Source organism: Mauremys reevesii, linkage group 9 (genome assembly GCF_016161935.1).
Source record: "Mauremys reevesii isolate NIE-2019 linkage group 9, ASM1616193v1, whole genome shotgun sequence".
Lineage (NCBI taxonomy): Eukaryota > Metazoa > Chordata > Testudines > Geoemydidae > Mauremys > Mauremys reevesii.
This window is the reverse complement of record NC_052631.1, coordinates 92,824,846-92,852,368: the sequence shown is the minus strand read 5'-3', so window position 1 is coordinate 92,852,368 and position 27,523 is coordinate 92,824,846. Positions and strand designations below refer to the sequence as shown.

General features: G+C 44.1%; 1 protein-coding gene and 1 long non-coding RNA gene across 3 annotated transcripts; one reads left to right on the top strand and one right to left on the bottom strand.

Annotated features, from left to right (window-relative positions):
• On the top strand, positions 1 to 25,744 carry HMGB3 (high mobility group box 3). Of its 2 annotated transcripts, none has more exons than XM_039487285.1 (5): positions 1 to 24; positions 22,198 to 22,354; positions 22,798 to 22,937; positions 23,525 to 23,699; positions 24,279 to 25,744. In XM_039487285.1, the coding sequence occupies exons 1-5, from the start codon at positions 2 to 4 to the stop codon at positions 24,420 to 24,422; spliced, it is 639 nt and encodes a 212-aa protein (XP_039343219.1). In that variant the 5' UTR covers position 1; the 3' UTR covers positions 24,423 to 25,744. The 2 variants fall into 2 exon arrangements, with proteins under 2 accessions (XP_039343219.1, XP_039343218.1); XM_039487284.1 differs by lacking the exon at positions 1 to 24 and adding an exon at positions 19,384 to 19,508.
• LOC120371502 lies at positions 4,953 to 19,430 on the bottom strand. The gene is made up of 3 exons (XR_005584407.1): positions 18,657 to 19,430; positions 16,633 to 16,852; positions 4,953 to 5,585 (listed from the first exon to the last, which is right to left on the bottom strand). It is a non-coding gene; the product is annotated as an uncharacterized LOC120371502 (long non-coding RNA).
• Positions 25,745 to 27,523: the final 1,779 nt, after the last annotated feature.

Sequence of the window (27,523 nt, the reverse complement as noted above, 5' to 3'; positions counted from 1 at the left end):
GATGCTATCAGCCACCAGAACCAGGTAAACTTAAACAAGGGAAGGAATGGGGAAAAAGGGATTGAAACAAGGAACTTCCCTCTGGGGGCTTTTGTGGTTGCTTTTTGTGGCTTAAGATGGTGAGTACTGTTAGAATACCAGTCATCTATCTAGCCAGTACTCTGACTCAAATTAGTAGAGGAAAATAGAAGGAGAAATGGAAGAAAACCAACCAACATCTTCATCCTTGGAGGCCTCCAGGAGAGGGGCACTTCAGGCTCGGCTTTCACAGCCCCAAAGTGCAGTTTGCAGGTGTTTATGGGCTCCTCTGGGGTTTGTGTAGCAGCACACAGATGTGTTGTGGAATCTATGCTGCCTTTTAGGGTAATTAATTGCACAAACTTCTCAGCAGACGGCACTGAATGTAATATTCACATGCAGGCAGGAGAGTAGTGGGTGAGATGTCCGTGCTGTGCTGTGCAAATAATCTGAAAAGCTGCAGAAGCTAAGCAGGGCAACAGGGCTGTTTTGTAACATATGCTAATATCTAAAGACACAAATGTACGAGAGAAGGTGAATGTTAAAGAAATGGGCACTAAGGGCTCCACTAGTGGTCCAAGCCCCTTCTGGAGAAGGAAGACTTGTACAGTGATGCAGGGGCAACTTCTGAAGTGCAGGCATTCTTGACCCTCCTATTGAATAAAGGTTTTCAGACAGGATCTACTGGAGGCAGCACAGTGGGACCTCAGGGCCAAGAGCAGAAGGGGAACTGCACAGTGTAGGCAGCCACCAGCACTGGGTGTGAGTCAGAAAGAAATCAAGGCGGGGATGAGAAGTTGTAGGAAAACTCCTAAACATGCTGGAGGTGCTGAATTCTCAAAATCCCTCATAAAACCTGTCAGACCTGGAGAAACATTTCTGAGCTCTGTCAGAGTCCACACAGGAATGTTTGCAAGCACAGGGACAGGATTCCACTTATTTTTCTCCCTTAATGCTGATTTTGAGGTTCCCTCTGGCCTTGTCTTTCACACTCAGCCACTGGGGACCAGTTGTCTTTATCCACCCAGTTGTTCCTCATAATCTTCCTTCTGACTCCCACCCAGGAACACAAGCAGCACTTAGAACAATTAACGCCCAACTCTCCTAATAGCCTATCGCTTACAAGGTAGTTGGTTGCTAGGGAACCAACTGCATTTCTCCCCTTCTCTTACAGCATATTTACTAACAAAATCAACATTTTATATTGACGGGAAAGGAAAATAATATTCTCTCGAGCAGTGGTGAGTTATGGATCTCTCCTACAATCCAGATAGCACTTAATTATGGTACCATAAACAAACACTCCAGATAGGACTGCAAATGCTGCAGGACATGTAACACATTGGCAATATATTTAAAGTGAGAAAATCCCATTTATTCTGGAGGGGAAAGTAGGGAATTACAACAACAAATAATTGACCAAAGTTTTAGGATGAAGAAGCGATGTAATTCTGTCAACTTGACTGGAACAAAGCTACATGCAGTATGAGGAAGATGAGAGCAGGACTTGTGTTTCATGAGGTAAAGATACAGGGCCTGATTCTCTCTCACTGGTATAAATCAGGAATAACTCCTTTGAAGTCAGTGGAATTACTCTGCTGTGTAACTAGTGTAACTAAGAGGTGCAAGTAATAGTGTAACCATAACATATAACATTAGTGCTCTATATTGGCTACCTCTTTGCTTCCAGGTGTAATTCAAGGTAATAGTTATGATAATTAAAGCAGCGAATGGTCTACCATGTAGTCTCTTAGGGATGTCCCATTGGGACTATTGACATCTGCTCGGGTACTTTTGATATTGATTGTTGGAGAATTCTCAGTTGAAGGCTCTCACCTGCTTCCCCAGTGGCAAACTTTGGTGAGCTCGAGTGCACACTCAGGTAAGAGCTTTCTGATGCAGTAAGGTTTTAACTGAATGGTGTCTAATTCAAGGCAATTTTTGGTACTTCTTGATTAGATCACTTTCTTATCTGATGTTTTGTGTCAGTTCTGTTCTATTTTTGTTTAGTGGTCCCTAGTTGTCAAAGGATACATGTTGGAAATATATACATGTAAGATGCCAGTTGGAGCTCCATAAGCTGGAAGCAGCAACAGACGTAATATTGTGTGTGTGAGTAAATTGCAAAAATTAATTTCTCAGCTGTAATGTTTACTAACACTGAGCATTTGAAATCTGGAAAGTCCAATGCTTAAAGTTTATTCACAATGTTAGCTGGGCGAAGTTGTGCAGACAATATATTTTATAGCAACCATTCATTATAAACCTAATACATCTAGGTTTACTAGAGATGGGACCAAATGAAAATACAGGATCTGAATGGCCCCAAACTTTGGAATATGTGGATCCAAACTTGTCTATAATAATGAGCCAAACCAGAGCCTCAGAAGAGAGAACCCCTGTACTTTGAGAAAATGTGATTTATCAATCCCAGTTTTGCAGCTAATCTGCAGGGCCAGTTCTGCATTTGACAAGGAAAAAAGGAATAAAAACCACGGTACTTGTGCAAGTTGTCTGAGTTAACCTTGTGGGAGAGAACATTCTCTACCACTTCTGGGTGCTGTGTTTCTTACACTCATCACTGCATTCACATTAATTTTAATTTTAAGAGGGAAAATATAAAGCTCAGAGCTATCCCATTTTCAGAGCATACAAGCCAGTTCCGAAATGCCTTCAAATGGAGCTGTTCAGCTGACAGGCTTCTGATGATTTTGTTTAGATGAGCTCAAAAGTTCCTTTAATTACAGCCCAGCTGCAGTTCCTTGTAATCTCTGAGCATCAGACCTATTTTGCTTTTGAAGCAAACAAATACATCTTTAACTGAGGCCACCTGATTTCAGCTATCTTTAAAAATATGTCCCAAAAGACTTATAGTGATGGGGGGAGGAACCATTATTTGAAATCCCTTTAACAAAACTCATCTTTAAATACTCTGAACCAATCTTTTTTTTAAACTGGGCTTGTTTTGTAAGTCTCAGTGAGAAGATTTGAAGTTTATAATTGCAGCCATTTGAGTTACTAGTATGCAAGTGTAAAATTTCTGCCTGGAACATGTGGGATCAGAGAGGGTAAGGGGGAAATATCTGAATGTTTATGTTCCCAAAACTCAAAAACCAGCTGACCTTAAATATTTTTCTCAAACTTTCGAATTTGCTCAAACTTTGTGTGGGGGAGAATAAATCATCTTTGAGCTAAGACCAACATTGAACATTTCAGCCTAAAAGGAAATTCTGAGCAGCTGAAAAGGGAGAATAAGACTGAAATGCAGTTTCTAATTATGGCATCTGCTATTGGCAACCCTTGTTATAATCACTAATAGCAAAGAGAACCTCTAACTTCCTTGCTACATTCTGATGCTTGATTTGATGATGTGATCAAAGCCTGTGAAAACAGCGTTTGGTATGAAAGGAGCAATTATTCAGTGACCCTGGTGAAGCAGGGGCATGAAACTTCACCTACATCATATATGCAGTTCATAGTCAGCTGCGTTGTTTGCTCAGATGCCTGCCCTTGATACAACAGCCCTGTGTAATCACACTAGATACTCCTGTTTAATGTACAATGTCGTGGACATCTATCATGTAACCAGTCGAGATGACAGCACCTGCAGTACCAAAGGAAACCTATGGACCTAGTTGCTTTGGTGGTGGATAAATGGTTCAGGCTTTCACAATGCTCTTCAGCTATAAACATTGCCAGACTGGCTCAGATCTGAGAGCCTTCTAGCCCAGTACCATGTCTGACAGTGACTGGCACCGTAGAATGAACCCGGTAGTAGGCAGGTGTGGGGTAATCTGCCCCCTACATTAGATTTCATCTTAATCTCCAATGATTAGAGATTTACTTAACTCTTTAGTATGAGGTTTAATATCCCTTCCAGAATGGAGGGCGGGTCCATCAATGGCCGTTAGCCAAGATGGTCAAGGATGCAACCCTATGCTCTGGGTGTCCCTAAAGTTCTCATTGCCAGAAGCGGGGACTGGATGACAGGGGATGTATAACTCAATCATTGCCCTGTTCTGTTCATGCCCTCTGAAACAAATGGCATTGGCCGCTGTCAGAAGACCAGAAACTGGGCTAGATGGGCCATTGGTCTGACAACGTAAGATCATTCTTATGTTTTAATTTTTTGTTGGCATTAACAAGAATATACAGTTATAAGTTATCTATAGGAATGTTCCATTCTTTTTGAACCTTGCTAAATTCTTGGCCCCAATGTATTCTAGTTAAGTCATTCTTCACAGATTAATCCAGGCCACCAATGGGGAAGCGGGGGGGCAAAGGGGGCAATTGCCATGGGGTCCAGGTGATTTTTTAAAGGCCTGGGGGGCCCCGGCTTCTGCCGCCGTGGTAGCGGTGGCCGGGAGCCTCGGGCCCTTTCAAATTGCCTGGGCAGACCGCAGGGCTCCTAGGCACGTGCGGGGTGGAACTGGCGGCGGTGAAGGCAGCTGGGTGGGCATGTGGCTGTGCCGGAAGAGCGTGCCCAGCAGCGCAGCTGGCAGCTCGTTGGGCACCAGCCAGCACAGGTGCAGCAGTAGTGTCATAATAAACCTCAGCCATCCCTTTCTAGGGGGCCCATTGACTGTTCTGCCCTGGGGCCTGGAATTGCTGTCGGCTGGCCTGGATTGATCCATTTGCCCCGTTGCAATAGAACTTCTTGCATCTACAAAAATAGAACATTGGCATTTCTTTTGTGTCGATCCCTTCGTTGAAGTAGAGGGAGCAATTGTCCAACTTCTTTGTTATGGCAATGGAAAATCCTGCTTCGCTTTCCTCCACCGAAGAGACTGATTGTCTAATCCACATATCCAGCCACACTGTCAAATGTAGGAGGAGGTTTCCTTTACATTCATCTGATACCTCTGGTAAAACAAGAACAGTCCTGGGGAATTTTTCTGGTATAAAAATTTGAGGATCAGGTCCTTCACCCACAGTATTGATGGCTGCAAAGTGCCATGCACAGAGCCTCTTTAAGCTCCCCTTATAGTCAGGCAGAAAGTTCTGGGGTCAGGGAGAGGGGCAAATATTGGAACCAGAAGCATCTGTGACAATTTGGAGAACAGTTGGAACTGGGCATTTGCAGGGAGTGTGACAGCAGCAGGACTCCCGTGACAAAAGAGGGTCTGATGGAGTGTTAATAGAGAGCTGAGCAAACAGCAACACTGTCAGGGATGTGTCAGTGAGGAAAAGGAGAAAGGAAAAGGGAGAGAGAAGACCAGCTTTGGGGTCTGTCTGAAAACATAGATGTGACCTGCAGCCTGACCTGCTTAAATATGCAAATAACATTGTGTATTCTTTCTCCTCCAATGAGTTAATTCTTCTTCTCCATTGACCAGGCAGTCCGTTCTTGTGAAGGGTAAAGGGGCCCATGGGTGGTACTAGCAGTACTAAACTCTCTGGGGGCCACATGACTAGCAGAACTAGGCGACTTTGGGTCGTCTGTGCCTTCTGATCTGTTGGCAGCACTGCACAGCATTGTGGTCCTTACCTTGGGATTTCAAAACTACAAGGAAAGGAGAGTGGTTGCAATTTTATTGTCATCTGCTGCTTTGTTTGAAAACTTGTGCCTATATGAAGGAAAAGAGACGGACAATATAAACATAGCCTAGAAATAGAAAGTTTCCCCTGCAAGTGGGAGAGGCCCGTTACGTTACCTACGGGCTTGTCTAAAACCTGGGATGCAAGTCCCCCGCACTGCAGTCCCCACTTTACACTTGTGCCGCACATCTGCTCTGGGGGTTCGCATCTGTGCTACTGCATTGGCACAAAAATCCCTAATGCAGGCATGTGGAGTGATACACTTGCTCTTCCGCTGCTGATCAAATAGTGGTGTCTGTTTAACAGGAGGAGGCATGTAATGTTGTCACTAGAAGACTGCGGAGTAGGAGAGGTGGTGGGAGTGACAACGGGATGTGGCAGTTTATTTAGGAGTAACTGGGGGTGGGATGGTGGTTAAAAAATAGCGGAGAGATTTAAAAGCATAAATCCCATTGACTTTCAGTGGGACTTGTGCTCCTAAATCACTTTGGTGCTTTGCAAATCCCATCCAAGTGAAACAAGCAACAGGTATTGATACACTGAAAACAACTGAGGCTAAAGAGAAGTTTGTAAAGCAGCTTCCTAAGTGGTTTCTGTTGACGTCTCTCATTTTAAAGAGTACCATACAAGCTGAACTGCATTTTGCTAATTTGTCCTATGAAAACTGGCCTCTCAGAGGGTTGCATATCTGGTTGGTTTTATCTCTCCTCTCTCTTACTTCAGCACCTGCCCTGTGCGAAACCTGGCCAGTAGCCAGCCAGTGGCGATAACGTTTCAGTGACTTAGTGCCTGAAAACGTCCTTTAGCTCTTACTCAACACGCCTGCACAGCCAGATCTTTCCTGTAGTTGCTATTGTGCAAAATCATTCACTTTCAAGGCTCCTGCAGGAATTGGCTCCTACACTGTACGCCATGTTAGGCACTTCTGAGCTGTTCCTTTAGGTGATTTTTAAACAGGACGAGAATTCCTCAAGTCTCGGACTCTTCAAGCAACTGGCTGATCATAGGATTCCCCTGATGCCAGCCAGGGCCTGACTGCAGGTTTCAGGGAGCTTTTCAGATGAATGGTGTGCCACCTCTGCACCTCTCTCCCTGCCTACAACAACCTCAGCAAATGTGTGTGTAAACTGCAGCCAACTGAGGAAAGGGTCCATAAGAGCCTATGAAAATACCCTTACCTAAAACATACCGGAGGAGGAATAACAAGGGAGCAGCATTAATCTGCTCTAGGTTTATTTTAATAGATTTCCTCTAGACTAGACAATTAAACTTTTCCCTATAAATAGGCCAAATCCTGCTCCCGGTGAGGTAGATGGGGCTGTGGCTGGAGTAGGGGGACCCAGGTGTTATAGGCTCCTGGCTGGCAGTGGCAGCTGGGACCTTTGCTAGGAGAACGGCTGTGTGAGAAGCAGCAGCATAGCTAATGCTTGGGACATGGAAGTTGTGTGGTGCCCCCTCAGTGGCCACAGCTCTGGGCCTGGGTGCAGCATCAATAAAGTAATTTATTGGGGGGGGGGGGAAGCTAGCAGGCAGACGAGAGGCGTTCGAGTGGTGGGGGGGAAAAAGGAGGAGTGGATCCTCCTGGTTGGATAAAAGGAAGAAGGGGACTGAAGCATCCACCTGTTCCTCACGTGAAGGAAAAGACAGGACTCGGAATGAATACAGAGGTGATTATTTACTGAGGCTGCTGGACACAAGCAGCCTCAATAAATAATCCCAGCTCTTTAGCTCAACGCAGCACGGGATGCCTCAGATGGCCATGCAGGGTCCCCCTGTGTTTTGGCCTGGACGATGCAGTCATGGAGAAAAAATCCCACAGCCTTCCTTTGAGACGTTTCTAGTAAATAAGGGTCAAGGCTCACAGGTGGGGCCCCCAAACCTGTCATCTCACCGTAGAGGAATGAGACTTTAGCTTGCCATTCCCAGCTGCACACAAAATACCAGGTGGGATACAGTACAACTGCAATGAGACTGGGCATTATAATACTGGGGTAAATTAAGCCATCTGCTCAAGTTCAGGCTGAGACAGAAACCATGCAGGCTCACCTCTAGTCTTCTCTACGAATGCGTCTCCATCTTCTTTATCCTGTGTTTGACAAAGCCACCGTTTTCCAGATAAAAGTCAGCATAAACCTGTGTCTACGTGATTAATTTTGTACTTAGTACTGTAACTGTTTTGAACAAAGACTGCCAACTGCATCAGATGTGGTGACGCTTGTATGAATTATTTTTTCACAAGGAGCACAGACCTTGAACAGGTTGTTAAAACATCGCCAGAGATTAAAGGCCACTGCATTACTCTGCATTTAGACTTTTGGAACATCAGGCTTGTATTTGTTTGTGCACGTGTGCTTTTACATTCAGTAACGGTGTGAGTAACTGAGTTGTATGTACGTGATAAAGTATGTATATGACACACACACACACACACACACACTAGGTGCCTGATCCTGCTCTCATTGAAATCAGTGGCAAGTCAATGAGAAAAAGATCTGGCTCCCAACAGACAAAGCAAAGCAGAAATAGAATAGTGCAGGGTACTATGCACGTGTGAAATGCTCAGTAGTTCTGAATAGGTGAAGCTGGGGAGGGTTATCTTCTAGCTAGGAATATAGCAGTAGTGAATTATAGTTAAAGACTATGCCTACACTGTGTACCTTACTGCTGCTGTAAGATCTTCCATTTAGATGCTCTTTGCTGGCAGAAAAGAACTCTCCTGCCCGCAAAATAAAACCACCCCCAACAAGTGGCGGACAAAGCACTGTCCACACTGGTGCTTTTTGTCAGTAAAACTTTTGTTGGTCAGGGGGGTGTTTTTTCATAGCCCTCACTGACAAAAGTGCAGTGCAGTCTGTTCTGTATTTTCGGCCTGGCTCTGCAGTGATTTAGTTAATAGTGTTGTCATTGTGAGTGAGTTGAGTCTTTGGACACCAGAGTTTGTGTTCTCTGTCAAAACTCATCACACATAACCCCTCGTTAACCCAGAAACAATAACATAACGTAAACCTCGGCCTAAACTTCTGCTCCAAAAGTCACCATTCTTAGGCCTCACCTGTAGGATCTCCTCTGTCCTAGCTCTCTAGTTTCCTCTTAATATGTTGATGGGCGCTAACTGGATTCAGGGCAGTAATTGCACCAAATCTTACCCTGGGTTTTAGCATCCAGAGTGATCCTACACAGTCTCTCAGTCTGCTGCCCTGTATATATCATTGGGCTTCAAAGTTATCACCCATGGAGCTGAATGAAGAAGTTCACCTTTTTTAAAGTGATCAGGTTGTTGCCAAAGACTCCTGAGGGCAGCACTGAAAGGATCAGACAGTACGTTGTCTTCACAAAAAGAGGAGCTGGAAGCTTAATTTCTTGAACCGAAAAGCTTAAATTCTGAGGAATGTTACAATGGTGTTAGGGATGGATGAATTTGTAGGTGGGCTGCATCTGACCTATAGGTTGGAAATTTGACCCCCCTGGGCTTAAAGGATAAGAGCCCAAGGCCTTTAGAAGGGAAAAAAGGTTGAATTTAGGATAGGTCACATGAGCTAGCTATGGTTGACCTAAACTTGACTGCTTTTCCCAGTCTAGACAAAGCCTGAGGCTATGTCTGCCTTGCCAAAACAGGTGGTGGTGGGTGGGTTTCACTGTGCTAGCTACCTCGCTGTAAAAGAAAAGGCACAGGCAGTTTTTGCTGCAGTGTAGCTAGGTGAAGTCAACACTACACTTCCCACCCAGGCTTGACCTTGCCTAGCCAACTTGTGGTAAAAACTACAGGCCCTTGTCTTCTCTAGGACTTTACAAGGAGATAGCTAACGTGCATTGGTTATCTCGCTGTAAAAGAACACCTTTGCTTTTTGGCAATGAAGGTGTATCCAAAAGGGAAGCTGTTAATGTTCCACTGTGAGAGTTCCTGCCTGGGGAGTGGTCCTGCTTTGAACAGGGAGATGGACTAGATGACCTCCTAAGGTCCCTGCCAACCCTGATATTCTATGATTCTATGAAATCTCTCCCTCCTTTAACCCCTTGCCAGCTGATTTTGTGGCTGGCAATAAATCCCAGGGTATAACAATAATGTCCAGCATATGACAACCAGGGACAGTTGTATATGTAACCGAGTGGAAAACAAAAATGCTGATGGAGAGGCAGAAAAAGAATGAAAGAGATGAGCTACAGCCCAAGACTGCCATGTTCACAGTGAGACCAAATAATTTTGTCATTTCCATATAACATCACATATATTTCCCAGGGAAGCAAAATGTTGAAAAACCTTCCTCCTTGCTGAATTTTGGTCTGTGATCATTGTGAATAGCTGTGGGGAAAAATCCCTAGGTTTTTTAACCTTTTTTTAATGCAAAGTTACAATAAAATGTTAACATACTACATAGAACGTAACTTTTTGCTTATTCAGGATAGATCAGATTAATATTCAAAGAACCTGGTTAAAGATTTTGGCTTGCTGGCTCGTGAGCCCTCCTCTTAGTATGCTAAATGACCAAATTTCGAAATACCCCTATCTTTTTTTTTTTTTTTTTTTTTTAAACATTGGAAATATTTGACAGCCATTCATGTTAAATATATTGTCATTGTACACAGTTGTATCTAATGTTGTTTTTGTGAAAAGAAATAATGAAAATATGATGTCCAAAAATACATCTGTATGTGTTTAGGCCCCAATCCTGCATTCATTATTACTTACCCTCTTCTTGACCATCCTGCTGATTCATTTTTGCCCCAGTTATCTGGTGGTAGACCAGGATGCAGCACTCATTCTTAGTCAGGTGCTGTTCCTATACACAGGCCTATCATGGAATTTACAAGACTTGGAAAACTACTAACAATTTTATGCAAATTCTGAAGAATTGTAGCCTGTGGTGAATGAGTGACACCATTTAGAGAAAAGGAATAGAATTCTAACTGTTGACCAGGACCCTAACCTGATTCCAGCTCTGCTTGTTTCCTCTGAATTACACATCATACTCCAATCTGGATTAACCCCCGACTCCAAATCTATACAGCTGGTGATTCCTATCCTCAGTACTTCCTTTTCCCCTTACTCCCTTTCTCCTCTTCCTTTCCAGCCCAGCTGAAGCTCTGCCCCACCCTGCAATGTGCTGCCAGTGTTTTAACAAGGGTCCCCTCCCCATTTAGTCTGTGATATAATCCCAGCACCAGGGGGACACGTGACAGCTTGGAGAAGAAATGAGTGATTTGATTTAACAATTTATTTTCCCATTTAGGCAAAAATGCTGTCTCATGATCAAGTAGGGGGAAGCAGCACCACTGGGCAAAATATACTAATGGCCATGCTTTATTCCTTAGAAATGTGCAAAGTTTATTGGTAGCGTTTATTATTTAATTAAGGATATTTTGTCCTATTTTCTAAGCCCCTCCCGATATTTAAAACACACAATTAAAAATCTACAGTTCTCCAACTCATCAGTTTTTTCCAGTTGCAAAGTGTCTAATGAAGTATCACACATATAACTAGAGCTACTGTACCCAAACATGTCATGAGGCCCCACCTAAATCATCGTACAGGCTCCAGTCCCCTCACCAACGGACATGCAACTGCCCTAAAATGCCTGCTAGGAAAGATAAGTCTTTCAGTGTGCTCAGAAAGTTAACAAATCAAGGAAGGAACAGAATTCCAGAGTCAAGTCTCCTCATGAAGAACACCTGCTCTAGCTTGTAGGGCCTCCAACGATCTCAGCTATGTCAGTATGGCCCAGCGAGAGAGGCAGTCCTTCAGGTGATGGGTTCCAAACTATTCAGGGATAAGAATAGATCCTTGAACTCCGTCCAGAAACCTATCATGAGAGAGTGCAGCACCCAGAGGCATCAGTGTTACAGCTTCTTGTATGATGCACTTTCTGCACTAGCTTGCACCTCCAAGTGATCCCAAGGCGCAATCCCCATGTGCAGTGCATTACATCAGTCCAGTTTTGATGTGAAAAAGGTGTGGATGATGGTAGCCAGGTCTACACCAAAGGAAAAATGCCACATTCTTCCGGCCAGATGTTCAAGGAGGGGAAAAAAGAACCTCTCTGGGTACAACTGTTTGATCATCTAATAACATCTGATCCTATATTGAAACTCCAGGAATCAAATCTGATCTGTGAATGGCAGGTGCACTGCCCCAACTAAAGGTATGGCTATTTCCTTTGTCACTTCTGATTGTTTCCCCTAATACCACTTGAACTTCAGTCTTATCTGAATTAAGTCTGAGCCAACTCAGCACCACCCACACTCTGATTCTGGGTTATTGGTTCCTCTGCACCAGTCAGATCCACTGTGGTGGAGTATCCTCGGCATACTGAACATATTGCAACCCATGTTCCCTCACTAACTCTCCTAACAGCCTGTTATCAATGCTGAACAGAAAAGGTGATTATACCAAATCCTATAAGAGAGAGCTTTGGGGACAGAATAATTGTCCCAAACCACCCTTTGGATCTCCCAAAATGGCTCCCAATGGAACCATTCAAGAGCAATCCTGTCCGTTCTTGTTAGTTACTGAAGAAATCCCAACAAAACTTCATGGTTAGAGATATCAAAGGTAGCTGAGGTTACACGCTGCAGCTAATCGGATCCTCCTCTAGACCAGTAGTTCTCAAACTAGGGCTGCTGCTTGTTCAGGGAAAGCCCCTGGCGGGCCGAGACAGTTTATTTACCTGCCGCATCTGCAGGTTCGGCTGATCGCGGCTCCCACTGGCCGCGGTTCACCACTCCAGGCCAATGGGGGCTGCGGGAAGCGGCACAGACCGAGGGACGTGCTGGCCACCCTTCCTGCAGCCCCCATTGGCCTGGAGCGGCGAACTGCGGCCAGTGGGAGCCGCGATCGACTGAACCTGAAGACGCGTCAGGTAAACAAACTAGGCTGGCCCACCAGAGGCTTTCCCTGAACAAATGGTGGCCCAAGTTTGAGAACCACTGCCCTAGACTTCTGCCATGATCATTCTTGCCATTTCTCTGTATACATCATCCAGCACAAGTCATCTGTCAACCATGGTGAACTGTGGAGCAAAACCAGCAAAGAGGGTGCTCAGGAACCACTTATAACTATGATAATGGACTAATGATTTATGTAGTTTGACCAAACACTTCTGCTGAAAGCCAGTGGAGACTGGCTATTCTTAGTAGCCAGTGCCTTTCTTCTGGAATTCTCTCAAACGTGTCTAAAGCTGGTTACCTTTAGGGGGATTGATCCATCAACCAATGAAATCCCAATGAGAAAGTTCCATTGACATGGCTGGGTGCAGGAGCCAGCACTTAGAACCCAATTGTCTTTGTCCAGGCTTTCCACTAACTTTGAAATCTCCTGTAATTTAGCCTACTGATTGGCTTCTCCCTCTCTATCCTTTAAGGCTGATAACTTGATGCTGCAGAGCATTAGTATATGCTACCTGTTGGGGGGAAGTGTTCATGGATGCTATGGTGGGTCTACTGATGACTGGTTATTTGTTGCCATATGTAATGTTTTTAATTTGACAGGGAGAGACTAGGTGCCCCAGACGTTAGCATGGCTAGGGAACACACCTCAGGTTTTGTCTACACTACAAACTACAGCTGTCTTGTAACCAAATGAGTTGTCAACTGTATTGTCATGGAGTCTTCAACACAGTTGTATTTATAGTATGGATTGTTTCATACAATAACTTGGAAAAATGTGATTTTATCTGCAAGTCTTTTTTAAATTGCAAAAGTCCCTTTATCATTTATTTTCATTGGGGAATTTACTTCTGAATGACATTGATCTGTGATAGCTGACCTTTAGCTCAGTCTACACAACTCCCATCATGATTAATTACTGGTTAGGCAGGCCCTGACGTGATGAGAACTACTGCTTTGTGGATTACTTGTAGTCTACAATTTACAGTTAATTTATGGATTATTTTCAATTTGCTCATAGGGTCTGGACTACTGTACGGGTATTGTATTATTGGATGTCTAGTAGAGTTACATTAGGTTTGGATCTGTTCTTTGAGTCTGCTTCTAATACGAACCTTAATCTGTTAGTTTAAATGTCTGGATAACCTTCCTATAAACACCTGAATTTCTGGATGCTAATCTGTACAAAGCTTTTGAGATGGCCCCACTGTGGGTTGCTGGTTGTGTTCATTATAGTACATCCCTGTGGTGCAAAAGATGTACACTCAGGTTATGCCACAGAGTACACAGGAGCCATTGAGACAATGTACAGAGAGAAGAAATATACTATAGGGTACAGACAGATGATACCAATGTATTTCCTTGTAATATTGGAAGCTATGAACCTTGATCTGATATAGTAGCTAGATCATAAGGACTATTATTAGAATTGAATATGGTCTGGATTACCATACTAATTAAAATGCATGGAAACCTTGATATTTTAGTTTTCGCTTTTAGACTTGCATTAGGACTGGATCCTAGCATAATACAAATCTATGGGAAATTGCAAAGGTTATTTCTGCTGGTCATATCCTCCCTTTTCCTTCAAGGGTCTACATATTATTTAAAGAAGTGAAAAATGGCATGGATTTTTAAAATTTATTTAATTTGTGTTACATGGTTCTTTTCTCAATTTTTGATCATGCAGAGAACTTGTCTCTCTGTTTGCTGTTAGTGTTAATGGTCAGAGCTCTACTGACTTCAATGGAGTTTCGTCCATTTCCACCAGCATAGGATTTTGATCCAGAATGTTTTAGATAATGTCCCATAAAAAGAAGGGATAGAGTATTGGAACCAGAAGCTTCCAATGACTCCTGGAAATGGTAGGTGGAACTGGATAGCGGGACATAAGAAATCTGAAAGCAGTAGAGTCACAGGAGAAGGGCCTGCTTGAGAAAGAGGGAGATGGGGAACCAAGAGGGAGGGGAGGACAGGAGCAGGACAATGTATATGGATAAAGAACCATGCTGGGGATGGAGTGGAAATCCATGCTGGGGATGTGAAACTGAGCTAAATAAAGAGCAAAAGAAAAATCAGACATGACTAGGGAGAAAGTGGCAGAGAAAAACAAATGGTGAAATCAACCTATACCTATATATAAATACAAGTGTCAGCTTCTGTTTACTCTCATCTCCCCCCTGCATTTATGCTGGAGGAAGGGTTTGAACTGCTGCCTAATCTGCCTGTTGATTAAATGTGTATATTTTTCTTTCCACCCCCCCCAGTTAAATACATTTGACAATAATTACTTCTAAGTGCAAATGGGGCTAATGCAGAAGTGTTTATATATTGGGACCTGCAGTCACTACAAAAACTATCAGAATAGGGGACTCAGGGACATCTATTCAGTTGGACTAATATTTAATTGGTGCAACATTAAGTTTCCCATAGAGTTAAATTAGGATCATAGTAACCTCTGGCTCTCTGAACTTGCAGGGACAGGCATGCTCTTTAAATACCATTGCAAATTGCATTGTCTGTTTTCAGCATGTATTTAAGATAACTCTTTTGTTTTATAGGTTAAAGTGGAAATAGTCTCACTGGCTGAGATACTATAGTTACTTGGGTTGGAATTCAGCCTCAAAACCACAGACACCAAATCAGTGTGTATGGAATTTCCACATATTGCAATAAATTAAAGCCTGTACATGGATCTTTGGAATCCTGTTTTCTACAGAATTAGAGCTTTCAAATTAAAAAACAAGTTTTAAGGCATTGAAGTTGCAAAGAAGGCCTTTAGAGTGGGAAGTGATACTGGGTTGCCTATAATCAGCCTTAAACAGCAGCAGCAAGAGATGTGTTAATTGTTTCAATTCATTGCACTAGCATGTTAACTCAGGAGTCCATTGACTTCCATGGGAGCCCAGTTAGGCCAGAGCTGAGTGCTTTTGAAAAATCCCACCCTAAACTGCCGTAACTGAATTTTTGAGTTAATATGCTATTGAAATGAACAGGGTCAATGAACACTTCATTTGCTGCTGTTGTTAAAGGCTGTTTACAAGTACTTCTGCATCATCTGAAGGAATCAAAGTTAACAGTTCAGGATGGGAGTTTCAAAAGTGCTCTGCTTTGGCCTAATTCTGCTCGACAGGACCAGAGTTGCACAAAGCTGAGTCTTTGAACCACCTACTCTTAAATATGTGTTCACTGCAAAGTTTAAACTGAGTGTTAGTCCAAATCCCCCTTACCACTGTCCTACCACCACAGAAAATCCTTGTACTTGAGTTTGTAAGTGCTTTAAGTTAAGCCTTTAACCCTGGGCTAGCTTACCTAACCAGGGTGAGTATGGGTTGGAGGGCCTTCCCACAGTTCCCTCCAAGTCACCTGAAGTTGACATAACTGGCTGGGAAAGAATCGTATAGTGTTTCACCACAAAGAACCATGGGATATGTGCCCAGAGACTACATGTGCGAATGCAGAAACAGTGAGGATACAGAACAGTCTCACCTGGGTTAGCCTATCCCAGGTGATGAGATCCAGATACCAGTCACTCTGGTTACCTGTGCAGTGAAGACAGACCCCTAAATGCCAACTCTTTTTTGTTGTCAATACTCTTAGTAGAGTCGTGTCTGCTAATGTTTTATCAGGTAGTTGAGCTTTTCACCTCCAAGGATTTCCTCACCCCTTCATAGGGCAAGCAGATGCCTCTGTTTATTAGAAAAGTCCTGGGTTTGCCATATTTTCAATATAATCATATGCCCCTCTCCTTACCTTTATAGATATTTATACTTTACTGTGAACCACTTGCTGGCATCTACCATTATGTGCCAAATGAGTTGGGCATCCCAAGTCCTGGTGTTGCGTGATCTAACCAAGTCTGGGACCTGGCAGTTCCCAGATTCCTGTTGGCTCAATAGGTTGGCAGCCAACTGGGCCCTAACCTTTTCATTTAGTTGAGAAGAGGCCTCAGGATGTCTATATAGTATCAGAGGAAGGGCAGGAGATCAGTGAGTAACCCTTCGGTACTCTGTAATCTGCAGCCTCAGTGATCTGCATCCAGGATCACTCAACCCAATTCCCCTCTAATCCTGCCTAATCCTTCTACTGTTGGAGACAAGCCTGCTATTTTCAAAACCCTGCTGCAAGCCCTAGGACAAAGCCCTAAAACCCACCCACCCTCTGCTGTCAAGACCGCCCCCTGCATCCCAAACTCACCAAACACCTGCTGTTAAAGTTTTCCCAGGGTCTTTAGGACAAACTTGCTTGCCTCTGATTCTTCCCTGGTGGTGACTTTCCTTGGTATGGGATGGGCTCTTTGGAGATTTATCAGTGCTGCTCCTTGGTTGGCTATAGAGGTCATGTCAGAGAAGTTAGTTGTGCCCTCCCAGCAAGGCCTCCTCATACTGCTTCCATATTACTCCCAGCCTGTTCTGGCCTTGGCAGTGAGAAAGGGAATAAAGCGTGGCATGAAAATTCAAAACACAAATCCCACAGCTTCATGTTGTCATAACCAAGACTTAATTATTAAAATGTTTTGAGATGCCGGTAACTATCTCTAACAATAGGTGAAAGTGCTGCTTATAGTGTTGTCAGCTAGACAGGGATTCTGCGGTGGTAGTGCTGTTTGCCTTATATTGTGAGGTTTCTCCAAAATATGGTCACTTGAGTAGCCTCATTAACATTTATGAATGGATCCATTTCCCTTGACTTATGCTCTTTGGTTTTAAAACACAGAAATAGGGCAAGGGCCAATTAAAGCCAAAATTGAATGAGAAATCAAAGCAGAATTTTGGCCAAAATCTTTAATGGAATTTAGCAGGTTTTGAGAGAAATTCTGTGAAGATTTTGCTAAAATTCTCTGATTTCTATTGTCCTTGCTTATAACACCAGTTAAACTACAGTAGAACCTCAGAGTTACGACCATCTCAAGAACGGAGGTTGTTTGTAACTCTGAAATATTCATAATGCTGAACAAAACGTTAGTTATTCTTTCAAAAGTTTACAATTGAACATTGACAGAATTGAAGCTTTACTATGCAGAAGAAAAATGCTGCTTTTAACTATCTTTAAATGAAACATAGGAAGTTTCCTTATCTTGTCAAATCTTTTTTTAAAAAAACCCAAAAACTTTCCCCTTTTTTTTTTTAGTAGTTTACGTTTAACACAGTACTGTACTGTATTTGCTTTTTTTTTTGTCTCTGCTGCTGCGTAATTGCATACTTCCAGTTCCAAATGAGGTGTGTAGTTGACCGGTCAGTTCCTAACTCTGGTGTTTGTAATTCTGAGGTTATAGTGGATCTTTAAAAGGGGATGTTGGGGAAAGAGTGGGGAAACAGGGCCATTCCCAAAGACCATCCATCTATCCCATCAATTATTTTTTATTTTGACACTCACATAAAACCACTGTAAGTGTATTGTATGTAGTGGTTTCTGAGTCATACCACTCCAGCCTTAAAATAACAGATCTGTTTTCTCACCCAGCCAACTTGCGGTAGGCCACTAGTACCCAGTTTAACCATTTGGCAGATGCTCTGTAGGAAAACTCTTTCAGGTGAGCTAAAAAGGAGGTACTTTTCCTGTCTGAATCACAGAGCTGTGTTAAGATTGCTCAGCTGGAAGTTGCTATCTACATGTTTCATAAAATACAACATGCTCCAATAATGAAAGCTAAATCCCAGAATATTTTATACAGAACAAACTGTGGAAGCAGATCTAGTTCTAGTTTTTGGATTCTTTGTTTTTTTGTTTGTTTATTTTTCTAAGTAATATGAATAATTTAGATGAAACTCATAGGGTTTTTTTTTGTTCCTTTCTCTATTATTTATGAGTGCCATCAGAGTTTATTCTGGACCCCCAGTTCTGTTACTGTTTACAGTGGGTAGTAACTAATTCTTCTGCACATAGACTCATTGAAATCAGAATCAGGCCTTTACTGGTTTGGGGCAGAAATTACCATTAAATGTCTATTATAGGCCAGTTGTTTCCGTCCTGTTCCCTGAAATGCCTTTTCTGTTCTCTTTTCTACACTATCCTATTTTTATTTGAGAGCTCCTACCTCTGGTCTCTATTTCCTCTTCTCTTAATTTCTCTCATCTTCCCTTTTGAATTCTTTATTTCTTACTAAATTTAGTAATTTGCTATTCTCTCCTGTCCAATCTCATTTTCAAATGTGTGCTCCGTGTATAAAATGTACATTGTGTCCAAATAAAGAATGAGCTCCTCCCAGCTGTTAAACCCACCAGTTGCTGTATTTCACTCATCCCAGTGGCGGGTAAAGATCTCACTGCAACGAAAAGCCCCTTTTCCTGTGGCATGGAGTTTTGCCTCTGCAATCTTGTCTTTCCAGACCCTCCCCCCCCCTTTTGATCCGCTCCATATCGATTCCCCTCGAACGTAGCGATCTCAGACTTTGTGCAGGGAGGGGAGCAGACTCATTAAGGGCATGTCTTCTGTGAAGTGAATGGAGTCAGTGATCCTTAGCACACAACGTGAGTATTATTTATTTGAAACCACGCTGGGTTTCCCCTTAGTTCTCTGAGGATCGGATTAACCCCCAGCTCCGGCTTTTTCGCTGCCTGGCACTGCCCTGAGCCTGCGGCTGGCGTTTGACACCTGCCCCGAAAGCAGGACTGCCCGGCGGGTGGGAGCACGCTTTAAACAGCCCCTGGACGTGTGGACAGGGGCCGGGTGAGCGGAGCGGGGCCAGGCGCCCAGGAGAGCGGAGTAGAGCCCATAGTCCCGCAGATGTGGCCGAGGCAGAAGCGTGGGCCCGGAGACTGGCCCGGCCAGCAGCCGCAGCCCACCCTCGCTCACGCTGCAAACTTTCCCCCAGCGCCCGGCTCCCCTTCCCCAGGCGGGTGTTCTTTTGAATGAATGACCTGGGCCGGCGCCGGCCAATCGGCGCCCGGCCGTGATTCATATTCATGAGCGTCCCTTCCAATGGCGGGGCGAGGAGGTTCTTTTAAACGGCGGAGCCCGGCAGCCAATCAGGCCGCTCTCGGAGGCAGCCAACGCGAGGCTGAGCCGAGCAGTGCTGAGCCCAGCGTCGTGCCCTGCGCTCCAGCTACTGCCCAGACTAGCGAACAATACAGGTACGTTCGGCTCCGCCGCGGCTCCGACGGGCAACTTTTCGGGGGGCGGCTGCCCTCGCCCCTCCCCCCCGCGCCCGATCCCCCTTTTCTCTTCCTCCTCCGCTCCCTTTTCTCTCTCCCTTCCCTCTCCGCGGGCTTTCCCCCCTCCCCTGCTTTATTAAAAAACTTTTCCCCCTTCCCCCGTCTCTCCGCTCCGCGGCTCCCACGGCAAGGAATGCTGCTGGGTCCAGCTGCTGGGTGCCGCTCCAGCTGTGCTGGGGAGCTACCGGGGAGAGGGGCGCAGCACCCTCCCCAAATCCCCTCTTCTCTCCCGGATCCCCCCTCCCGCAGGGGTGCCCATACTCCGCGGAGTATCCCGCTAGGCGCGCGAAGTGCGGAGCGTTTCCCCGTGTCGCGCTGCCCGGAGCGATGGGGCTGGTGCAGGGACTGCACCGGGGCTGACTTTGGGCTCCCCCGCCCGGGCAGGGATTTTTTTTTTCCACTCTTAAAGTGACTGGGAAAATGCGCGGCGCGGCGCGTCTCTGCCGCTGCCCCGGGTGGGATCCGCGGGGCTGCCGGCGGTGGAAGTTGCCGGCCGTGCGCAGTGCTGTGCCCGCTGTCTACTCTGCATTAATATGGCTGTCGCTTTAGCATCTGACAGGGATAAACCCTGCGCGCTGCGCCCGTGTGCCCCGGAGAAGCAGTTTTTTACTCGCGATCCCGCTAGCCCCGCTCCCCCGATTCATTCGCTTCCCTTCTAGCTTCTCTTCCCCTGCCCGGCGAGGTGGGTTTCGTGCCCCGGTGCCCTGGCTGAAGCCCCAAACCGCCTCTTTCTTGCGCCGCTTTCCCTCTGCTGTGGGCTTTAATATGGCTGGCGCTTGAGAGCTCCGGCTAAGGAAGAAAGACGTGTAAGCAGCACAGCGATCGGGAGGGGGGATCTAGGCGGGGGAAATCTCCGCTCAGGAGCCCCGCAGAGCGCCCAGACCTTTCGCTTTCGCCCCGGTTCCTTTTTCCCTATCGCCCCTTGTGCTTGGCGGGGTGGCTGGGCGTCGTTTGGGGGCTTTTTGCACTTTTCCCCCTCGGCGCGGCTGAGCGCAGCCTGGGCTGTAATGGCTGCACGGGAGTCTTTGTTATACAGAGTATTGCGCTAGGCAGGGACATGGGAGGAGGGGGGGTGGCGCTTTAACTCCCCTCTCCTGCCCTTGCCCCGGCCCCCACGCCCACCCGGCCCCCCAGGCAGGACAGAGCGGAGGTTTTTCTAGGGCGCGGGGTGGTTCGTGGGGGGCTGGGGGCCCGGGAGCCCCCGCGGAGAGGCGTTAGTTGGGCAGAGGAGGGTGTGCGGCTTTGTTAGGCATAGCAGCCTCACTGCCTTAGAGAAGCCATTTTAGCGAATGGAGCCGGCTCTGGGCGAGGAGAACAGCAACCACTTCTCTATATCCCTGCCTAGCACCAAGGCTATAGATCCTCCTATGGCACGGGCGAGAGCCCCAGACTCTGCCCCAGCCCTGCCAGGCTGTGCCCCCCGCCCGGGGCCACCCCCCAGGCCAGCACAGGGGCTCATTTCAGGGGCACTTTCTTTCATGAAGAAGCATTTCACAAAATGGAAGATGAATTATTGGTGTCTTGGTGACCTGTCGTTTTTTTTTTTTTTCCTCCCCTCTCTCCCCTCCTTCCACTGGAGTCTCAGGCAAAGGAGCGCGCTGCTGAGCTGGGCACATCCAGGCTGCACTGGCCCTATTCGCAGCAGCGCGAATGCCCCTTGCCCTGGGCAATATGCAGAAAGGGGGGGTCTCTCTATTTTTGCTGTGACCTTGGCAAAGGGGGGGGGGGAAGATGGCGGGAAGCAAAGAAGGGGGAGTAAAAACATAAAACAACCCTGCCTTTTAATCTGAAACTTTGCAAACAGATTTGCTGCCTCTTAATATGTGACTGAAACAGTATTCCTCCACCACACACACTTTTTTTTTTTTTTTAGGTGTTTGTTTGGAGGGGATGAAAATGTCTAGCAATTTACAGGATTGGGGGGGGCAGAGGTGGGAATGATTCTGGAAATCCACTTTTATTGCCCATGTGGTATTAGGATGCACAATTAAATATTAATGTTAATCCAATAAAAATAAAAATTTCAAACTTTTAAAAGGCTGCACATGAAAAATATTACTGCAGGAGGTTGGAAAAATTAATCTTTTTTTTTTTTAAACACCACCCAAAAGTTAGCATAATCACATCCTTGCGCTGACCATGACACCTCTAAACCACATCACTTGGTGGAGCAAAAGCAAATCCTTCTAGTCTTGCAGAGGTTGGCAGGTGATATTGTGTTTGAAACTGGCCTTTATTTGCACACCTTTGTAACCACAATTATTGCATTTATACCGGGGGAAAATCAGTGGAACCTTACCTGTTGGGTGACAGCTACTTACATGTGAACTCTAGCTCTCCTGAAGGAATAACTCTTGAACTGGCATTATGCAGTTTGTTCAAACTCTAATGTGGCTGCCAACTCAAACAAATTTTATGTATATTTATAAATAAAATTATAAAAAAAAGACAAATTATTAAACATTTTAATCTCTCTATAATGACATACTACTTACATCTGTGACCCAGCTCTTGAGGCAGCACCACTTACTTCTGTCCATATTCAACCCGAGTGTTTACTTAAATCACAGATATAAACTGTTCTATTATCTTTTTCTCCTCCTTACAGAGACAAGATGGCTAAAGGTGACCCGAAGAAGCCTAAGGGCAAGATGTCTGCTTATGCCTTCTTTGTGCAGACATGCCGTGAAGAACATAAGAAGAAGAACCCAGAGGTTCCAGTCAACTTTGCAGAGTTTTCCAAGAAGTGCTCAGAAAGGTGGAAGGTACTTCAATTCACTATTTTCTTAAAGTGACAGCTGTCTTTCTAGAATGGTAACTTCTTGTGACACTTGTTTAAATCAGGGATTGACTTTCTTTCCAACCTATATCCCATTCTTAATTTTGTCTCTGATTTCTAGGGATCGGAAAAGTTTAGACTGCATTGGAAACTTAGGTTCTCTCTCCACCATACACGCTTCCTTTCTTTTCCTGCACACCTCTACCAAGAGGCCACCTCCTGCTATTTTAATAGCCTAACTGTAGAAGGAGGAGGCTTTAGGCCAATTCAATTATTGGCCCTTCCTGAGACTGCCATTTGGGACTGTGCTTTGATGTGAACCCTTGTCGTCCAAGGTGGCCTCAGTCCAGTGAAGACAAAGTACGTACCTCCAACTGAAAAGGGAAACTCACTAACTTGAGTGCTCATCTACTGTGTGTCTTCTTTCAGACCATGTCAGGCAAAGAGAAGTCCAAATTTGATGAAATGGCAAAAGCCGACAAGGTACGATATGATCGGGAAATGAAGGATTATGGACCAGCTAAGGGTGGCAAGAAGAAGAAGGATCCTAATGCCCCAAAACGGCCACCGTAAGTAACTTTCTCACAGTGCTGTTACATATGAATAGCTCAACTCAAAGTTAGCTGTTGCGGTTGCAGCTTTCTCTAGATGAAAATTGAACACCCGATCACTACTAGAATTGTGATCACATGAAATAGGTTTATTAGTACCCGTTTATAAACTTTCTGACAGCTGAAATCATCAACTTGCGGAGCACTAAATAACGTGAGTAAAATAGCTGGACAGTTGCAAAACTCTCATCTTCTATCAACTAAATCTAAAGTAATAAGAGGAAGGAAGTGACAAATTGGCATCTAAAACACTCTGCCTCAAATAATGCAAATTTAAAATCTTGCACATTTTTCCAACTTTTCCCCCCTCTTCTCCCTGCACCCCCCCATTATATGCTTTGCAAGCCTGGTCCATAATCAGACCCAAATATCTCTTGTCTTTTGTTTTAAACTCTTCTCCCCCTTACTCAGAGACACTAGCTGTTGATAGTCTCCAGTCTTGTGAATCATTTGGGTGAATTGATGGTTGAAAGAGCTGGAAGTCTTGCCCAGTTCTAATTTTCAGATTCTGAGATGCTCATTTTAATATGAAACTTTTCTCCAAGGTCTGGCTTCTTCCTGTTCTGTTCAGAATTCCGTCCCAAGATCAAATCCACAAATCCTGGCATATCTATTGGGGATGTAGCAAAGAAACTTGGTGAAATGTGGAACAACCTCAGTGATGGTGAAAAGCAGCCTTACAATAATAAGGCAGCTAAACTGAAGGAGAAATATGAAAAGGTAAGGCTAGGTTGTAGCTTGAGCGTCTTAGTAACATTAGAGCTGATGTGGGCATAAACACTTAGTTTTAATGAAGAGATCCATATTACACAGGGGGCATGTTTATAAGGCTTCTGTAACATCTGGAGACTGGTTAGTAGCAAGACATAGTATGCTGGATACATATATAGTACACTTAAACTTCCATATAATGACTGAATTTACCCTTTGGGAAACTTCAGGCAAGTCTCTTGCTCCCTGGGATACATGGTAGATCCCCGTCACCTCCCCTTATGAAGTGAAGTTTTGGCTTTGCTGAAGAAACCAGTTTTTCTTGCTTTCTTTTTAATAGCACTATAAAATTACATAAACATTTCTAACTTCTGAAAGTGAATGTTTCTTACAGTTGTTTTTTTTTAATTATGAACCCAGGATGCAAACTTAATGCTTAGACTACTCAGGTACACTTTGGTAGTCACAAGCCCATAAACTGTAGCTCTAGCAGCCTTTCCCTTGGGGAGAAGGCTGCTGAAAGCTAGCATCTCTCTACACTTCTAAGCAATAAACATAGCAAATTAAGACATCCTCTTGACTTTGCAGGATGTTGCAGACTACAAGTCTAAAGGAAAGTTTGATGGTGCAAAGGGTGCAGCAGCCAAAGCTGCTCGGAAAAAGGTAGAGGAAGAAGATGAAGAGGATGAGGATGATGAAGAGGAGGATGAAGAAGATGAGGATGATGAATAAAACTGTACAATATTTGTCTGTGAATACCATAGAGTAGGGGAAACACCATAAATGAAGCACCTCTTATTTGAGACGGTGCTGTTGCCCTCATTAGGCTTAATTTACAAAATTCGGATTCTGATCACATTGTAGTTTCTAAAAGTGCTCTAGAAATTGTAACTGGTTTACATGAAGTGGCCATGGGTGTAGTGAGCACCCTGAAACTGTATCAAAGTTGTACATATTTCCAAACATTTTTAAAATGAAAAGGCGCTCTAGTGTTCTCCTCACTCTGTGCACTTTGCTGTTGGTGTAACAAAGCATTTAAAAATGTTTCAAGCATTTTTTTAATTTGTAAGGTGGTGTTACTATATGGTTATTGGCTAGAAAATCCTGGGTTATAAACTGTACATATCTATAGTTTGTAAAAACTAGACAAATTCTTGTGGTACATGCTTAGAGTTGTGATGCCTTGAGGGAGGGGTGATTACTTTGGAAGGCTGTACCTTCCATAGGGTGCCATGGCCCAAAGCATGCACTGTGAGGGTAGATCTATTTACACTACAGTGGGCGTCCATTTAGCTTAAAGTTGTCTTTCTGTATATAGTGAAATTAGCATTCTGCTGCCATTCTTAGTTTGTGGAAGGGGGTTCAGCTGGCATGAGAAGTGTATGGGTTTTTTTTAGTTAAGTGCGGTAGTTTTTTAAACTGAAACTGTAGACCTCTCTTCATTGTCAACGGAGTGAAGAGCAAGTGCAGCAATCGAAGTTCAAAAACACTCTGTACTTAAACAAATTTGCAACGTTATGTTGGTTTTTTTTTGTATGTTTAGAATGCTGAAATGTTTTTTGAAGCAAAATAAACAGTATTACGTTTTTAAAACTGTTCTTGACAACATTCTAAATTTCTGGTTGAAAAGTACCTTAACAGCAAAAAGTTCATTTTGAAGTTTGTGGCATCCCTCAGGGTAGGTAACTTAGGAAACATTCTGTCTCAAGGATAAAAATGGTGGCTAGCTAAAACTGGCTGAATTGAAAGAGATGGCTACTCAAGCTAATATGCAATCTTACCTGTTTATGGCTGAGTGGCGTAAGATGCTATGCAAGTTTGAATTTTATTACTTGAACATGGGAGCCTAAATGAACATTCATGACTAATTGTGTGTGTATATAGCAGCATTCAGAGATGCAGAAAGGTAGGTGGCTAGGAATGAGGCTGATTCAATTGAACAATTATAAAAGCATACGTTAAATTGGATTTTTTTTTCAGTTGTGTTGGGTACATTTATAGCCCAAATGCATTGCTGTACATATTAAAATGTGCCTTTTTTGTCCTGTGTTAAACTGTTTCAGACTTGTGGTTTTTTCTAGCATTCTGCTCGTTGGCAGGAGAAATACTAGACAATCGCCTGATTTCTCTGCTGAACTAGAAGTGGTGGCATAGGCACCTAATACACTTGCCTTTCTTTAACTACACATGTGAATTGGATCTGGGGAGGTGGGATGAGGTTCTGTAACTATCCCTCTGAATATCTAGACATATTGCGTTCACTGACACATGACTCTGAACCATTCCACACGGGATATTTTGATGTCCTTTTATAAAAGACAAAAGTAACTAATTGAGTTGGAGGTACTCTTCTGAGCACCAAAGATGCATGATTTTTGAAAGAATAAAACTAGCATCCTTTCGCTGCCTGCTATCTGTATTCCTTCTTTGCTCTGTCCGCAGAGGAGAGCAGAGAGTGTTCTTCACAACTATCGCGATGGAGGTGGAATATCTTTGCATTAATTGAGGTGAAACATAAATCGCCATAGGTGGCAAGTTTACAAGAGTATAATGAGTTAGGGTAAATACCCAGCTATAGCCTGTTTGCAGTGATTATGCAAACCAAATTGCAGATGTACAGTTTACAGACTGTGTAATGCTTGTGATGTGAATAAAATGTCACTCAGGTTGACCGATAAAATGCTGTGTTAACTGAAATATTCTAGTAAATGCTTTATAGAACACTGCAAGTGGCCGTGTCTCATAAACATTTAAAAAAAAAAAAGTGGTAAAATAGCCTCAGTTGCAATTGGATCACTTAATCTCTTGCAGTGACTGAATTGTGACTGAGACCTGGGCTATGCTAAAAACCTGGTTCAACCTAGCTACATTGCTCAAAGGTGTGTGGGGGAGGATCCACACCACACCACACCACACCACACCACCTAAGCAATGTAGTTAGTTTTGACATGACACCTCTTGTAGATGGTGCTAGGTTAATGGAGGAATTCTGTTGAGGTAGCCACGCGCTCTGGCCGATGGGCATTACCTACTCTGGTGGGGAAACCCTCCCGGGGCAGAGGTAATGTCTATACTGAAGCACTGCACCTGTACCACTAGCATTTCAAGCGCAGGCAAACATTTAATGTGGAAGAAGAGGGGTTAAGCTGGCTTCAGTCTCAAAGAAGCAACTTAGAACTAGCAGTTAAGTATGTGTGCATCACCAAAAAAAGTAGGTACACGTCCCCTACCCCTTTTCCTATTCCAAGATCCTTCTGATGGAAGGAAATTATAGTTCCTAATGGAAATCCACAATTGACAGTACACGTACATTGTGCTGGTGGGTATCCTTCAGGAACTGTAATACCTTTGCTATCTACGTGACATACTAAAGTGCAGAAATGTATCTGTCACTACCTGTGGACGTCTGCATATTAATTCAGTGTAAATCAAACAGCTTAGTCATCTGAGCAACCAAAATAGCTGACTGCCGACACTACCAAGCAGTGCCCAGATAAGACATGGTTTCAGCTACACTCAGCCTACTGAGTTGCCACAGTTGGTTACAGTCTTGCCGTATGCATTACTAACTATTCCAAATCATAATTCCATCCTGCAAAGTCCTAGGATATATATCCTGCTTTGGGGTGATATAAAACAACTGCTTATGAGGGTCCTGCAACTCAGTAGACTTCTATGCTTCAGGTGTGTTTTTACAGTCATAACGATACTACTTACAGTTAGTTTCTGTATGAATAAATAGCATGAAGTGAATGAACATAACATGTTTTTTTTCCCGTTGGCTTTTGTTACATTTAGGTGCTATCACCTTGAATTTTTTTTGAAACTGCAGG

What these genes read in the sequence shown, in the direction of transcription:
- HMGB3 (XM_039487285.1), top strand. Translation starts at nt 2, where the DNA reads ATGCTATCAGCCACCAGAACCAG. An exon ending in AATGCCCCAAAACGGCCACC is followed by an intron (nt 22,938 to 23,524) that starts GTAAGTAACTTT and finishes CTTTTCTCCAAG; the next exon opens with GTCTGGCTTCTTCCTGTTCT. An exon ending in TGAAGGAGAAATATGAAAAG is followed by an intron (nt 23,700 to 24,278) that starts GTAAGGCTAGGT and finishes TTGACTTTGCAG; the next exon opens with GATGTTGCAGACTACAAGTC.